The sequence below is a fragment of the Eriocheir sinensis genome, unplaced genomic scaffold (genome assembly GCF_024679095.1).
Source record: "Eriocheir sinensis breed Jianghai 21 unplaced genomic scaffold, ASM2467909v1 Scaffold535, whole genome shotgun sequence".
NCBI lineage: Eukaryota > Metazoa > Arthropoda > Malacostraca > Decapoda > Varunidae > Eriocheir > Eriocheir sinensis.
In genome coordinates, this window is record NW_026111871.1 from 78,674 (window position 1) to 95,764 (window position 17,091).

Here is a 17,091-nt window from a genome sequence, read left to right on the forward strand (position 1 = left end):
CCAGGTATGAGTTATTCGTGAGAGAAAACGTCATTTCATATACGCGAAATAATGAAAAAAAAGCGACATTGAACAGCCAAATCACCTCAAACACCTTATTAAAACACAAAACAGGATATTTAACCACATATTCAAGGCTAAAAGGAGTAAATTAACCCTTAAAACAGTAAATTTGGGCCTATTTACCATGGAAACAGGCATCCCATATACGCAAAAAGTGACTGCACAGCTTAACCACATCAGAATATTACTCAAAACACAGGAAAAGGATAATTAACCACATCCAAGGCTAAAATACGATAAATTAACCCAAGAAACGGTTAACTTGAGTCTGCCATCACACCCAAGTTAGTCAACAACAGACACAGAGGGAGAGAGAGAGACAGACATTTTTCTCCTTTTTTCGTCCTTTTTCCCCCTGGCGAGCGTGAGACAGCCCCAGCGACACCAAAGGCCCGGTGGTAAGATCCCTGGGGTTTTATTTAAGGCTGTGTCAAGGCTGGGAGTAAGGGCAAAGGCTGGATATAAGGGGAAAAGGTGGTGGAAAGAAGGGCGGGTTGGTCAAGGTTGGATGTTGTGTGTGTGTTTGTTTGTGTGCTTGTGGCCACGTGTTTTGTTTTAATTGTTTTTGTTTGTTTTTGTTTGTTTTTTCCTTTTCTTCTCTTCCTATTCTTCCTCCTTCCTTTCCTTCTTTTTCATTTTTCCCTTCCCTTCACCGAGTTTTTTAATTTTTTTTATTTTCTTCTCTTCCAAAGTTTTCCTTCTTCCCTCCTTCCTTTCCTCTATTTTTTTTTTAATTTTTCCCTTCCCTTCACACTGAGGTTTCCAAGAGGTTTCCTGATCATCTGTCATCCACAAGGGCGGAACTCTGTGCCATATATGAAGCCCTCCATATCACTGTAGCTCTCGGGAAGGCTGTGTACCTGTTTGTATGCCCTTCTGCCCTCCTCCCCCTCTGACTGTGATATAGTCAATAAATGCCTTAGTGCCCTTAGCCTGCTCGTGCTGCCTCTGATGATCTCAATGTACCAGGTGTTGAGTACACCTAAATTATGTTAGGAGTAGAGTTTCCTTAGATCCCTTGTTAGTTAGTCTGTTACCAATCAGCTTGCCTTGAGGTGTCAGGATGGTAGTCCCTCCAGCAGTCACTGTGCCCAGGTATCAAGTATCTGGACCCACACTTATGGCAGGCTTAGTGCATCCTATGATCTGGTGGTGATGCGGCTGAGGCTGGGCTACAGATATTACTGGGAGGTTAGTGGGGCTGACCCTGTACCTTGCCGCTTGTGTGCCAGGCCAGGGGGTCACACGCTCAAACACTATGTCTTGCATTGTCCTGCTATTAGTGCGTACTGCCCACAGGGCCACTGGAACCTGCCTGAGCTGGTGCACAGGCTGGTTCATTAGCGGTAATGTTCTCTCAGCTGTGCTTAGTGAGTATCCTGCATTTGCCCCTAGATTGTAGTTCATATGTCCAGTCCCTTATGTCTACTCCCCTGATTAAATTAAGGCGTTTATTTATTTTTTGCTATTGTCCCCTACCATTCTATCTTTTTAGTTTCCTGGTGCTACTTCTACATGTATCCTTAGCTATATAATCACACTGTACTGCCTGGGGGTTGGGATGGCATGTTCCTCCCTTCTCCTTTGTTTTTTACTTGCAACAATCAACTATCAATCACCTTCCCTCCCCTTTTCCCTTTTCCTTGCTGTCTCTCCTCCCTCTTTCTCTTTTCCTTCTCTTCCTCCTTTCCTTCTATTTATATTACCTTTTTTCCCTCCTTTATCATCTCTTTTTCCTTCCTCTTCCTCCTCTTTATTTTTCCCTTTCCTCTCTTTCCTTCTCTTCCTCCTTCCCTCCTTTCATCTTTATTTTTCTTCCTTTCTTCATCCTTTCCTTTTTTTTATCTTATTTATTCTCTCTCTCTCTCTCTCTCTCTCTCTCTCTCTCTCTCTCTCTCTCTCTCTCTCTCTCTCTCTCCTTCCTTCTTTCTTTTATATATTGTTCCTTCCCCCCTTTTCTTCTTACCTCCTGTTTATCTTTCCCTCCCCTTCCCTCTTCCTTACCTCTTCCTTCAACTTAATATCAACTAGAGTAGAAATGCAACGTTTTGGAGTCTTCTGATTAATGTAAAATCACTTAGGTTTAAGGACAGACCACCAAGTCTGGACCATGGGGTCTGTGTGGACTGATTTTCTATGTAAATCTATGTAAATCTCTCTCTCTCTCTCTCTCTCTCTCTCTCTCTCTCTCTCTCTCTCTCTCTCTCCTTCCTTCTTTTCTTTTTATATATTGTTCCTTCCCCCCTTTTCTTCTTACCTCCTGTTTATCTTTCCCTCCCCTTCCCTCTTCCTTACCTCTTCCTTCAACTTAATATCAACTAGAGTAGAAATGCAACGTTTTGGAGTCTTCTGATTAATGTAAAATCACTTAGGTTTAAGGACAGACCACCAAGTCTGGACCATGGGGTCTGTGTGGTCTGATTTTCTATGTAAATCTATGTAAATCTCTCTCTCTCCATATATCTATTTTTAGCTCAGGTCAAACCATGGGTCAAACAGTAATGGATTATGACCTGACCTGACCTCAGTCCCTTGCCTTCCCTCGTGGTGCATTCTTTCATCCCCTTTTCCTTTCTCTTTCCCATCTCCCTTTTTCTTCCTCTCCTTCCTTCTTTTCTTTTTATATATTGTTCCTTCCCCCCTTTTCTTCTTACCTCCTGTTTATCTTTCCCTCCCCTTCCCTCTTCCTTACCTCATTTTCTCTCCTCCCTTTCTTCATCCTTCCCTCCCCTTCACCTCACATGTGTTTCCCTCCTCTCTCTCCTCCTCTTTTTATATATCTTTCCCTTACCTCCCTTTACCTCATTTTCTCTCTTCCTCCTTCCCTCCCCTTTACCTCACCTCACCTCCCTCTCTCCTTCCTTTCCTTTGTGTCTCTCCCCTACCCTGTTTCTCACCTCACTTTCCCTCCCTCTCTTCCCCTTTACCTCACTTCCATTTCCCTCCCTTCTCCCTCTTCTCTCTCTTCCTATCTCCATGCTCTTCCCTTCCCTCACCTCACTCTCCCTCCTTCTTTATTCCTCTTTACCTCACCTCCATTTCCCTCCCTCTCTCTTCCAGTCAGGTCTCAAGGGAGGGTGAGCTGGGATTTAAATTTTAGGGTCACAAACAGTTGTCTCTCAGCCTCTCATGGGTTCAGAGCCTCTTAGAAATAGTTACAAGTTTAAATGACCAGGAAATTCTCACAGATACTCACAGATACTCACAAAAGTTCCCTGGAAGAGGCCCTATCGGGCCTGTGCCCCACTGTGGAAAAGATAATAGACAAAGAAATTGATACGAAGTCTTACACAGTTCACTCTCTTGGAAATAGTTAGAGGTAAGGATTTTAGACAGAAAGTGATGTGATGTGAATTTTAAATTTGTAGTTACACAGTTTTCTATCAGTCAGTCAGTTTAGAGCCTTTTAGAAATACACAGGAAGAAAGTTAAATGAGGAAAATAAGGTAAGAAAATGACAGTGAAGAAAGTGATCATAACCAGAACTACAGAAATAACAGTACTGGTAACATCATAACCAGAACTACAGAAATAACAGTACTGGTAACATTCAGAATCTATAAATACAGTCAGAATAAAAAGTTAAATTACCAGGAAAGTATGATGGCACCACTATAAACACTTGCCTGCACCATGAGGGGCTGGGGCTGAATACCATCCAGGCCCCTCAAGCAAGCCTACCGGTGCAATAGGCGGAGACGTAAAAAAAAAAAAAAAAAAAAAAGTAAGAAATCAAGACAAAGGAAGCGAGAATATCTATCACCAAAAACGACAAATGTGTGTATGTGTTGGGGGAGGTTACAGTAAGAACCTATAAATATTGTAACATGAAATTAATGTGGGAAAACTAACACACAGAAACGACACAGTGAAGGGAGGGGGAAGGTGGGGGGGGTATATTCAGAACCTAGAAAAATATGTCACAGGAAAGTAAATTGATGTGAGTAAATAAAGTAAGGAAACAATAGAGAAGAAAAGTGACATAATAACTATAAGCTCGGAAATGACATAGTGATGTATTCTTTCATATTGGTCAGCTCTCAGAGGCCTGGTTTCTCGGACATTTTATTTCAGTAACTAGATTCAAACGCCGAGGTCTCTGTTTGTGGGTATTCATTGGTATTCAAAATCAAGTGAGGTCAAGTATTCATTAGTATTCCTTTTATTCTCCTCTTATTCCTATTTTTTTTCCCCAGCAATGAGTGGCAAGAAATCAAAGTGGATGCTGACCAAGAGGGGCGTCTTTGCCCTTTACGAGGAGAACCTGAAGGAGGAAATCAAGATGCAGGTGAGAAATATTAATAAGTGTAAAACCATAAGAGTATCCCTGTTTACCTATAGCCTTGGTCTTGGTTAGGAGTCTCTTACATCATTGCTAACTTGGAGTGGCCTTGACTTATTGAAGAAAAAAGATTATAGATTTGACATATCCGCAGTTCCTCTTGTTTCTGTACTCCCTCTTTGCAATGCGCACAACTCTCGTAATATTGATGAAAAAGTTATATTTCCGTTACTGTACTCCCTCTTTGCAATACTACTCCATCTTTGCAATGTGCACAACTCTCTTGTAATATTAATAAAAGAAGTTATATTTCCTTTACTGTACTCCCTCTTTCCAAAGTGCACAGCTCTTTTGTAATATTAATAAAAGAAGTTATATTTCCTTATCTATTACCCTATCCTTGTTCGCTTCATAATGACACACCTTCTTGGCCCAGTTCATCTTGTTCCTATGCTCTCTCTACTATGCACACAACTTTTTCGTAGTATTAATAAAAGAAGTTACATTTCCTTACCATCACCCCATCCTTGTTCGCACCCCAATGGCACACTTTCTCTGCCCCCTCGCAGGTAATCTTCAAGGCCGACATTGATGACATGTGGTGCCTGCGCCTCTCTGACGGGTCCCACATCTCCCCTATCGTCTACGTCCTGGCCAAGCGCATCAACGAGACCTTCACTGTGGGGGCCATCATCACCATTAAGGAGGTGCGACTGGAGAGAGAGAGAGAGAGAGACCCTTTGTTCTTCCCTTCCTTCTTTATCTTATCGTTCTCTTCCCTTCTTCACCATTTCTTTCCTTTCCGTCTTTTCTTTTTCTTCCTTCTGCTCTTCCTTTCTTCGTCTTTTCTTTCTCCATTCATTCTTTCCTCAATCTTTTCCTGCTTCTCCTTCCTCACCTTTTCCTTCACCTTCACTGGTAGCCTGGTAACATACACTCCCAGGTCTTTCTCTGCCTCTGTAGTGGATAGTGGAGTGTTTCCCATGTGGTAGCCCGGTAACATACACTCCCAGGTCTTTCTCTGCCTCTGTGGTGGATAGTGGAGTGTTTCCCATGTGGCATTGGTGTGCTGGATATCCCTTCACTGGTAGCCTGGTAACATACACTCCCAGGTCTTTCTCTGCCTCTGTGGTGGATAGTGGAGTGTTTCCCATGTGGTATTGGTGTGCTTGATATCCCTTCACTGGTAGCCCGGTAACATACACTCCCAGGTCTTTCTCTGCCTCTGTGGTGGATAGTGGAGTGTTTCCCTTGTGGTATTGGTGTGCTGGATATCCCTTCACTGGTAGCCTCAGCCTGGTAACATACACTCCCAGGTCTTTCTCGGCCTTTGTGGTGGATAGTGGAGTGTTTCCCATGTGGTATTGGTGTGCTTGATATCCCTTCACTGGTAGCCTGGTAACATACACTCCCAGGTCTTTCTCTGCCTCTGTGGTGGATAGTGGAGTGTTTCCCATGTGGTATTGGTGTGCTGGATATCCCTTCACTGGTAGCCTGGTAACATACACTCCCAGGTCTTTCTCGGCCTTTGTGGTGGATAGTGGAGTGTTTCCCATGTGGTATTGGTGTGCTGGATATCCCTTCACTGGTAGCCTGGTAACATACACTCCCAGGTCATTCTCTGCCTTTGTGGTGGATAGTGGAGTGTTTCCATGTGGTATTGGTATGCTGGATATCCCCTCCCAAGGTGCAGGACTTTACATTTTTCTTCATTGAATTGTAGCAGCCACATTTGCCCCATTCCTGTTGCTTGTCTTCTTGTAGGAAATCCACATCCAAGGGAAGAAAAACTGGTGGAGACAAAACAGAACGCCCAACCTCAACGAAGCTGATTTAGTGAGAGAGATGTGAAGTTTCCAGTTAAGATTTTGAGTTAAGGATAGCCCGAGGATATTTAATATTGAAGAAGGTGACAGCTGAGTGTTGTCGAAGAATAGGGGATAGATATTTAGAAGATTGTGTTGAGTTGATAGGTGGAGAAATTGAGTTTTTGAAGGACATAAGGTTCCTTTTACCCCAATCGGAAATGATAGCAAGGTCTGAGGTTAAGCGTTCTGCAGCCTCCCGTTCTAAAATCCACATCCATTTCTCGTCCCTTACAGAGGATTGTGGTTCCAAATGACCCCTTCACGCCGGACGAGAGCAGGCCAAGACTCGAGGATACGGCTCTGCATTACGTCTACATCAAGAGCTACAAGGTGTTTGCCTCGGCGGAAGCGGTGGGCAACGTCATCGGCCATCTCAACAAGGATGACAACTACATTTATACCTACCGCGACGAAATGAGATGTGTCCTTCCGGCTTTGGTGAGTGGGGCTGCTGCGTTATGGGGCCAAGGCTGCTTCAACTGCATCATTTATGTTTTTCGCCTCCTTGAGGAATATATTTTCACGTTGCATGTATACGATTTATTATTTCATATGCCTTTATATATATTTATTGTATGGGTACCCTGGTTCAACTTACAATAATGAGTAGACAATAGATGTTTTTAAGCCCTTGCCCTGTTCTTTCCCAGCTAACATTAACCCGGTAGCAGCAGGGATCAATGAAGCGAGAAAAATGAGTAAAAATCACCCCTCACACAAGCCATTTCATAATATATATCAAAGCATTTGTGGTCATATTATGTATCATCTATTTTTTGGGGTTTATATCATGGCACAAATTTGGCCCGTTGCTGCTACACGGTAAAGCCACAAATTTGACCCGTCGCTGCTACCGGGTTAAGGCTACGCTACATATACCTACATTACCATATACCACTGCATACCCCTCATGCATAAGTATATTAATTTAGATTGAATATAAGCACCACAGTGTAGGTATACTCACACTGTAGTACACATGATATATTAATGTTCCTCACTCCAATCTCTACATTGCATGGAAACAACACTGATCGTCTGCAGTTTGGTGAACGTCGCCGCCCGATGTTGGTAAGTAGCTTAACCCGGCAGCTGCGGGGATCATGTTTCTCAAAGGCTCCTCTAAGTGAATTAATGAGAAAAAATCATCACTCACACAAATCATTTTATAATAGATAACAACGCATTTGTAATCAGTTGGTGCGTCCTCTAATTTTTGGGGGTTTATGTCAAGCCAAAAATTGAGCCCGTCGCTGGTACGCGGTAAAGCCACAAATTTGGCCCGTCGCTGCTGCCGGGTTAAGAAAACTGAGTGCATTGCTACGTTAACCTAATCTGCTGTATCCTGGCTTTTTTATGACCTCCAAGTAGCCTAATTGTTAGCGGGGAAGCAACAGGGCATGTGCATTGTCTACTAATTATGTTAAGTTGAAGCAGGGTACCCGAGCAGGAAATATATATAAAGGCATATGAAATACAGGTAACTCGATTTACGCGAGTATTGTGTCCATGAAGAGGTCGCGTAAATCAAACAAGAGGTAGGTTCGTACCTTTATTGCCTACTGTGTCACTCTGACTCCTCTCCTTTTCGTGGTTCCTCCTCTGGCTACCCTTCCCCTCGTGGTAGCACAGCAGCGAGGGTGTTGTTGTTGTTGAGTAGCTTGGCAGCGTGGGGACTGTATTGTTGTTCAAGTGGTGCGCGGGAAGAACTGAGCTCAGCTGCGTGGCCGCGGCGCCGTGTGAGTCCAGTTGCATGAGACATCTGGTGGCCACTCCATAAATTATCGTGTAGAAGTGAAAAAAACATGTAAATTAAACATTTATTTGGATTTTGGACCCCATGTTATTTAAAAATCGCGTAAACCAAACACGCGTAAATCGAGTTACCTGTAGTAAATCATATACATACAGCATGAAAATATATTCTTGAAGGAGGTGGAAAAATAAATGAAAGCAGTTGAAGCAGCCTTGGACTCATAATGCAGCAGCCAATCAATGAGCAGCGTCGACAAGTAAATTTTCAAAACCTTCACATCAAAACAGCTCGTAATCCACCATCAGATCTTTTTGGGTGCTTGTTGCTGTTGTTTATTTCCCTCACACCAATGTAGATTTATACAGGCTATTTGTTATTCTTGTTTGTTTTGCGGGAAAGGAGAAATCTGAGGTGGAACAGAACTTTCTCCCAGGCAGAGGGCATTCACATACATTTCGTGGATGGTCCATAATAGTAGTACAGTAAAACCCCGATTATCCGAAAGCAGATTATCCGAAAAACCGGATTATCCGAAATTGATCTGGATAATGCAATTAAAATTTATTTATTTTTCTATACTAAAACGTTATAAAACACCAAAAATAAATAAAAGTAACTACATATGTACTATATTAACACATTTAAAATTGATAAGAACAGTTAAAATGAATATGCTTTCTAATACGTATTGCCGAAATAGCTTGTAACGAATAGATCAATGTATTAGACAAAAAACATTAAACAAACTCTCAACAACACCACGTCCGCACCTTCGCCCCAGCAAGGACGTAGGTGCGGCGAACGAACAAACTACTGCACGACTACTCTCACACCGTACTCTCATTCCCCTTCCAACATACGAGTTTCGCGATAATATGAGTCATCATAGTATGTCTCCACCTGCACGATGCATCAAGGTCACACTTGCAAGCTTGCACAACCATTCACAATCGCACTCTGCAACATTCACAATTCTGATCTGCAACGCTCACAAGTATCAACATACACTGGTCCAGACAAGGAGACACACAGACAAACATACAATAAAACATTTACATCACATGTTTTAAGCGTACTACTTTGTTTAGCGTAGCGTGTGTTTGTTTGGTTTCATTGTTTACATCGTCAGTCGGCGGCAGTCGCAACGCCACAATGCCGACGATCAAATTGGCGGCCATAAATCCGGATTATCCGAAAAATCGGCTTATCCGAAAGAGGCTTCCCCCCTTCCATTTCGGATAATCGGGGTTTTACTGTAGTAGTAGTAGTATGAGAAAAGATACCTCTCACAATGCAACTCTAATGGATGGAGGCTGTAGGAAAAAAAAAGAGAAGTCATAGTAGTAGATGCAGTAACTAAGTGAACTGTTTCTCTCGCAGGCAAAATGGCAACGCGAAGATGAGCAGCTGAGATTCGTAAGTTGAGAATCGATCGTTGTTTACACATGATTTTTTTTACTCCTCATAATATGCCTTCAAGAACAACAATGTGGCTTGATATGTCCTTTTCTTTTACCCTGTTTTTCAAGGCGTAGTTAGCTGGTTTCATTGATTTTTTTGTCGCTTTATATGGCCAAGTTTGTAGGTTATGTCGATTATTTTTATCACATTTTACGTCTTGGTTCATAACATTTAGACCGTCACTAAACTTGAAATACGTATGCGCAAAAAATAACGAGCCTTCTACTCCTCTCTTCCGCCACTCCTTCCGCTGCTGTCACCGTGGATCAGGAGCTTGAGGATGCCGGCAGTTACAAGAAGCGTCAGCACGAGGGGGTGGTCCTCAGGGAGATCGGAAATGTGCACTTCAAGAATGGACAGTACGCAGAGGCCCTTAACTTCTACAGCATGGGTGAGCGCTTTACACACACACACACACACACACACACTTGGAATGAATTAAATGAGGAAGTGGATGAGGCGAAAAACACTATAAGAAGTTTGAAAGGAAGTTTGAAGTTTATTAGAGTATAGATTTATTGAGAGGACCTTATGGGTTTAATTCAGGCTCTGTATATTGGAACTAGGTAAACACACACACACACACACACACACACACACACACACACACACACACAGAACGGCTAGTAACCACACTGTACCGTTCAACTATTCTGGTTACTAATAATAATCGTCTATATTTAAGTAAACAATTAAGGAAAAGTACTTGATGATGATGATTATAAACGTTACCGCAACACACACACACACACACACACACACACACACACACACACACACGTTTCTTTTTCTTTTGTCAGAGCGTTTTTTTTTTTTTTTTTTTTTTTTCAATTTAACTTCCTTGCTCTAAAAAAATTAAAATGATAAAAAAAACTTCCCACACAACCCTTTTTTTCCTTTTTTTTTTTTTTTTTTTATTTTATTTATTTTTTTTTTCAATTGAACTTCCTTGCTCTAAAAATAAAAATGATAACAAAACTTCCCACACCTTTTTTTTTTCTTTTTCTTTTTTTTGTGTGTGTGTGTGTGTGTGTGTGTTTTTGTGTTTTTTGCAATTGAACTTCCTTGCTCAATAGAAGAAAAAAAAATCAAAAAAACTTCCCACACATACCCACACTGCATCCTCTCACCCCTCGCTCTCCGCAATTGAACTTCCTCCCTGGCTCAAAAAAAAAAAAAATGATATAATAAAATCTTCCCACACATAAGACAATCAAAACAGTGTCAGCATTAGTAAGGAAGGAAGGGAGGGAAGGAAGAGAAGGTGGAGTCTGTGTGGCATATCCTTACTGCGTCCTCTCATCCCTCGCTCTCCCTCCTCCCTCCCACCTCGCCCTCCAGTCATCAAGCAGGACAGGTTCGACTGCCGAGTGTGGACGAACAGCAGCCGCGCTCTCTTCAAGCTGGAGAATTACATAGAGGCTGAAGTACACGCCATCTTTTCCATGAAGATGAATCCATTTTACGAGAAGGTGAGTTTTTGTGAGGACCCAGTGCAGGCGGATTTTATTTATAGTGACCGTCGTGCTGTATGTCTCCTACCTGGGCCATGCTGTTGTTGATTTTGTTCTTCTTTTTTCTTTTTCCTCTTTTATGGCTTTCTTCCTCTTTTCTTCTTTGTTTTGTTTTCTTCTTCCTCTCAATCTTTCCCTCCTCCTCCTCTTTCTCCTTCTCAGTTGTCATCTTCCTCCTCCTCTTTCTTCTTTTTTCTCTTTAGTCATCATTACACTTTCCTTCTCCTCTTCTTCTTCTTCTTCTTCTTTTTCTCTTCTTCTTCCATCCACTTGAACGAAGTCGCTGAAGTTAAAATAAAGTCACTTATTTTCACTTATTCAATCTGTAAAAATTAAAAAAAAAATAAAAAAAAATAAAGCTGACGTTTCTGTTAGCAAGTAGTCCTTATCCTAATACCCTTATGTACTAAAAGGTAATGTTAAGTGTGCATTTGAGTAACGATATTCCTTTCTCTCCACCCCTGACAGGCCTATATCAGAGCAGGTCAGGCAGCCCTCAGTGACAATCGGCCATTCGCGGGACGCCAGTATGCAATGGACGGCATCTTCCTCTGTGGCCACACCAAGGACCTGAGGGAGATCCTGGCCGAGGCAATCCCCATGAGTGATGACTTCTTAGGTGAGGTTAGGTTAGGTTAAGTGACGACTGCAGGGAGAATGGTGAGGTAAAGTTAGGTTAGGTTAAGTGATGACTGCAGGGAGAATGGTTAGGTTAAGTGATGACTGCTGGGAGAATGGTGAGGTAAAGTTAGGTTAGGTTAAGTGATGACTGCAGGGAGAATGGTTAGGTTAAGTGATGACTGCTGGGAGAACGGTTAGGTTAAGTGATGACTGCAGAGAGAATGGTTAGGTTAGGTTTTAAGTTAAGTGATGACTGCAGAGAGAATGGTTAGGTTTGGTTAAGTGATGAGTGCAGGGAGAATGGTTAGGTTAAGTTAGGTTAGGTTAAGGGACGACTGCAGAGAGAATGGTTAGGTTAAGTTAGGTTAAGTTAAGTGATGACTGCAGAGAGAATGGTTAGGTTAGGTTAAGTGATGACTGCAGAGAGAATGGTTAGGTTAGGTTAGGTTAAGTGATGACTGCAGAGAGAATGGTTAGGTTTGGTTAAGTTAAGTGATGACTGCAGAGAGAATGGTTAGGTTTGGTTAAGTTAAGTGATGACTGCAGAGAGAATGGTTAGGTTTGGTTAAGTTAAGTGATGACTGCAGAGAGAATGGTTAGGTTTGGTTAAGTGACGGGTGCAGGGAGAATGGTTAGGTTAAGTTAGGTTAGGTTAAGGGACGACTGCAGGGAGAATGGGAAGGTGTGAAGTGACAATGTTATCTTTTATGTTTCCTTCCATTTCTCCAGCAGTCTTTTCTTATTTCTATGTTTTGAGTGATGACTTAGGTGAGGTGAGGTTAGGTTAAGGGATGACTGCAGGGAAAGTGTGAAGTGACAGTGTTATATTTTATCTGTGTTTTGAGTGATAACTTAGGTGAAGTGAGGTTAGGTTAGGTTAGGTTAAGTGATGACTGCAGGGAGAATGGGAAGGTGCAAAGTGACTTACCTGATATGTGTTTCCTTCCATTTCTCCAGCAGTCTTTTTCCTATTTGTATGTTTTTATTTATTTTTATTTTTTATTTTCGAGGTGACTGTTATCTTTTCTTTTTTTGTTTTTCCAGCTTTTTTGTCTTATTTTCATTTTTTATTTTGTTTTACGTATTTTATTTACTTATTTATTTATTTTGTCCATTTATGCGACTTGGTTTATTCTTTCTTGTATTTCTCTCTCTCTCTCTCTCTCTCTCTCTCTCTCTCTCTCTCTCTCTCTCTCTCTCTCTCTCTCTTGTGTTCTTTCCTTTATTTTCTCTTTTCTATTTTTTTCCCCTTTTCCATTTTCTTTTCTTGCCCACAGAGCTTTTTTTTTCCCCTGTTCTCCCCACTTGTGTGACCTGGTTTGGGTTCTCTTCTTTCTCTCCCCCGCCCCCCTACACTCCACCCTAGCCTCCCCTACACTCCAACCCCAACCCCTACGCTCCTGCCCCTTTCACCCCTTCTTCTCCGTCCCTCCAGCGATGGGTGACTCTGTGTACGATACCCACCGAGAGTTCTTCATGGCCTCGTACGTGAGCTCCCTCGAGAAGGTCCGCTCCCAGACCAAGGGGCGCGCCATCTTCAAGGAGATCCAGGATGTGCTGCAGCGGAAGAAGATTGTCGAGTTGAGGTAGGGCGGAAAAACGGGGCCGAGAGAGCCGTTTTTATTTTACTTATTTATTTATTTATTATTATTATTATTATTTATTTATTTTTATTTTTTTATTTTTTTTACATCAAAGGCAAAGGAGATGGCTCAGGGTCAACAAATGAGTAGAAAATGCCACTCCTATAATAGACAAAAGTAAACAGTAGCCAAAAGAGAGGTCAATTTTGGGTGGAGAGGTATCTTGATACACTATGCCTTGGTATGTATGTGTGTTTGTGTGTTTTAAGATATTACAAACAATGGAGAGATACATGGTTCTTTGAAGGGAAGGGAGATAGGAACACATCTCATAAAATTAACACACACTCACTTCTCAGGCCTGTTTTAAGACTTGAGAGGAAGAAATCAAAGAGAAAGGAAGTATACCTCTTAGAATATGACATAAACAATCACTACTTAACCTATCCGCTGCGATTGGCACGGATTTGGCCTTCACTGGTAGCTTGGTAACATATCCTCACAGGTCATTCTCTGCCTCTGGTGGATAGTGGAGTGTTTCCCATGTGGTATTGGTGTGCTGGATATCCCTTCTCAGGTAGCCTGGTAACATACACTCCCAGGTCTTTCTCTGCCTCTGTGGTGGATAGTGGAGTGTTTCCCATGTGGTATTGGTGTGCTGGATATCCCTTCACTGGTAGCCTGGTAACATACACTCCCAGGTCTTTCTCTGCCTCTGTGGTGGATAGTGGAGTGTTTCCCATGTGGTATTGGTGTGCTGGATATCCCTTCACTGGTAGCCTGGTAACATACACTCCCAGGTCTTTCTCTGCCTCTGTGGTGGATAGTGGAGTGTTTCCCATGTGGTATTGGTGTGCTGGATATCCCTTCTCAGGTAGCCTGGTAACATACACTCCCAGGTCTTTCTCTGCCTCTGTGGTGGATAGTGGAGTGTTTCCCATGTGGTATTGGTGTGCTGGATATCCCTTCACTGGTAGCCTAGTATCATACACTCCCAGGTCTCTCTCTGCCTTTGTGGTGGATAGTGTAGTGTTTCCCATGTGGTATTGGTGTGCTGGATATCCCTTCACTGGTAGCCTGGTAACATACACTCCCAGGTCTCTCTCTGCCTTTGTGGTGGATAGTGGAGTGTTTCCATGTGGTATTGGTGTGCTGGATATCCCCTCCCAAGGTGCAGGGCTACATTTTTCCTCATTGAATTGTAGCAGCCACTTTTTGTTCCATACCTGTAGCTTGGTGATGTCTTCTTGTAGGAAATCCTCAGTCAAGGGGTTAAGAAGCAAAAGAAAACAGACAGGAATGGACTTTTAGAATTACCATGTTGGCAGTGATTTCTAAGCCCTACTTTTAGACTGGAGGAACACAGGGAAGCAGACAGATAGAAACATGCATCTGGGATAATAATAAACAGACACTTGGTTAGCTTAGGTTAAGTATGGTTTGGTTAGGTTAGATTGGGTTAGATTAGGTAAGGTTAAGTAAGGTAAGGTTTAAAGTTAAGTAAGATTATTATTATTTTTTTTTTTTATTATTTATTTAAGTAAGATAAGGTTTAAGGTTAAGTAAGATAAGGTTTAAGGTTAAGTAAGATAAGGTTTAAGGTTAAGTAAGATAAGGTTTAAGTAAGGTTAGGTTAGGATAGGTAAGGTTAGGTTAGGTTTAGTTTAGTTTAGACAGGTAAGGTAAGGTAAAATTAGGATAGGTTAGGTTAGGTTTACTTAGGACAGGTAAGGTTAGGTTTGGTTTAGTTAGAATAGTTCAGGTAAGGTAAGGTTTGGTTTAGTTAGGCTGGTAAGGTAAGATAAGGTCAGGTTTGGTTTGGTTTAGTTAGGACAGGTAATGTTAGGTAAAGTTAGGATAGACTAGGCTGGCAAGGTTAGGTTAGGTTTGGTTTAGTTAGGACAGGTAAGGTTAGGTTAGGTTTGGTTTAGTTAGGACAGGTAATGTTGGGTAAAGTTAGGATAGATTAGGCTGGCAAGGTTAGGTTAGGTTTGGTTTAGTTAGGACAGGTAAGGTTAGGATAGGTTAGGTTTGGTTTAGTTAGGCTGGTAAGGTTAGGTTTGGCTAGGACAGGTAATGTTAGGTAAAGTTAGGATAGATTAGGCTGGCAAGGTTAGGTTAGGTTTGGTTTAGTTAGGACAGGTAAGGTTAGGATAGGTTAGGTTTGGTTTAGTTAGGACAGGTAAGGTTAGGTTTGGTTTGGTTAGGACAGGTAAGGTAAGGTAAGGTTAGGTGTAGTTTAGTCAGAACAGGTAAGGTAGGGTAAGTATGAGGAACCAGAGGAAGGGAAAGAGACAGTAACCCACCTTGTATAACGCTGATTTTCATGGGCACGTCATGACTCTCCTCAGCAATGCTTTTGGTAGGGAGCCGCGTAAGGAGAGCAAGAAGAGCAGCAAGAAGCCCAAGAAGCCCATGGAGGAGGCAGGAACGATCTCAGCAGCAGCAGCGGCAGCATTCAAGGAGGAGGAGGAAGAGAAGACTATTTTATCTAGGAAAGGGAAGAGGAGGAAGATGGAAGAAGAGGTAAGGAGGAGGAAGAGAAGATGATTTTATGTAGGAAAGGGAAGAGGAGGAAGATGGAAGAAGAGGTAAGGAGGAGGAAGAGAAGACTATTTTATCTAGGAAAGGGAAGAGGAGGAAGATGGAAGAAGAGGTAAGGAGGGGGAAGAGAAGATGATTTTATGTAGGAAAGGGAAGAGGAGGTAGGGAGGAAAGGGGAATGAGAGAAGAGGAGAGGGGAGGAGCAGAAGGTAAGAGGAAAGGGAGGAAAAGGGGAAAGAGAAGAAATAAAGGAGGAGGAGGAGGAAAGATAAATGGGATATGAAGAAAGAGGAACTGGAGGAGGAGGAGGAAGAGGAAGACAAAAGTATGGGATGGGAGAAGAAGAGAGAGAAGAATGTCTATTTATTTATTTTTATTTATTTTTATACCTTGTTTTTATATTTATTTTCTTCTGATATGATACTAACTGAATAGGTGCCTCCCTATCTATCTATATTTAACTCTTTGTAGTATACTTGTGGTTGCAACTCTGGCTCCGACAAACCTATCTACTAATCTATAATTATCCAACTTTTCCTTCCTGTCTGTGCGTGTGTATGTTGCTAAGGTCCATCTCTCATTAGCAGAATATTGTGTTATGGACCTTCATTGCTGTCTAACTTTTGCCCCTTGCTCTTATCTAAACTATTGATAAAGAGAAGAGGATGTATTGCGTGTGTGTGGGAGTGTGAGGTGGGGGTTCCCTACATCTGTGCCCCGAGTCAGCACTTCAACATCCTCACTCAGCAAAAACCGGGTGGCTGCTGACCTAGGATTTGCACCCCAGAGTCCACCAGTCTTGTCCCTTCTCAGTGGCTGTAACAGACTGTTACGTGTTGCGCTGGGCCACTGAGAGGGCTGTTGTGCTGGCTGTGTGGATGTTTACCTTTTATTGGTCACTTCCTGTGCTTGCTGAAGTTCCCCAAGCTCCGTGACAAGGCCAGAATGTTGTTTGAGGGGTCTGCGCCGGAGGGTTGGGTGCCCCCCTGCCTCTGCTGTATGTGTGTTGGTGTGCTTGTGGTATGTTGGTCACGGCGTACACATACACAGCCCCCGCGTCAAGGAGAAGCTTATATAAACGTAACTAGATTGCAATGAGGTAAACTTACGTAAACTAGCTCATACTTAGGAAAAAAACTTTGATAAGCGTAATTTAACCAGCTCGCATCTTGGAGAACTTATATAAATGTGCTTTGCCAAATATAGGTTAGCGTTTCATACTTCTAACAGTGGTTCTTTACACTTCTCTTGGTCACTGCCAATACACATATCATGAGTTGTATATTTACTATCATCCCTTGAGATACATGAAAAGTAACTTGCATTGACGAAATATAGATTGTTTTGTATTTTTTGCCATTGTTTGCATCAGTGTAAAAACTTCTGGATCATTGAGGTA

General features: G+C 42.2%; 1 protein-coding gene and 1 long non-coding RNA gene across 3 annotated transcripts in view; both read left to right on the forward strand.

Annotated features, from left to right (window-relative positions):
- Window positions 1-305: 305 nt before the first annotated feature.
- LOC126992983 (uncharacterized) overlaps window positions 306-17,091 on the forward strand; it is a 48,693-nt gene continuing 31,907 nt past the window's right edge. Inside the window, 12 exon segments of the mRNA XM_050851808.1 lie at window positions 306-461; window positions 4,260-4,351; window positions 4,915-5,052; window positions 6,448-6,651; window positions 7,258-7,284; window positions 9,350-9,385; window positions 9,701-9,821; window positions 10,772-10,902; window positions 11,413-11,563; window positions 13,001-13,151; window positions 15,500-15,671; window positions 16,518-16,772. Coding sequence (XP_050707765.1) covers window positions 4,262-4,351; window positions 4,915-5,052; window positions 6,448-6,651; window positions 7,258-7,284; window positions 9,350-9,385; window positions 9,701-9,821; window positions 10,772-10,902; window positions 11,413-11,563; window positions 13,001-13,151; window positions 15,500-15,671; window positions 16,518-16,772 — 1,476 coding nt within the window. The 5' untranslated portion in view covers window positions 306-461; window positions 4,260-4,261.
- On the forward strand, window positions 14,261-15,468 carry LOC126992982 (uncharacterized). 2 transcript variants are annotated; one of them, XR_007747213.1, is made up of 4 exons: window positions 14,261-14,643; window positions 14,706-15,023; window positions 15,128-15,330; window positions 15,366-15,468. It is a non-coding gene; the product is annotated as an uncharacterized LOC126992982 (long non-coding RNA). The 2 variants fall into 2 exon arrangements; XR_007747212.1 differs by having other exon boundaries at window positions 14,706-15,330.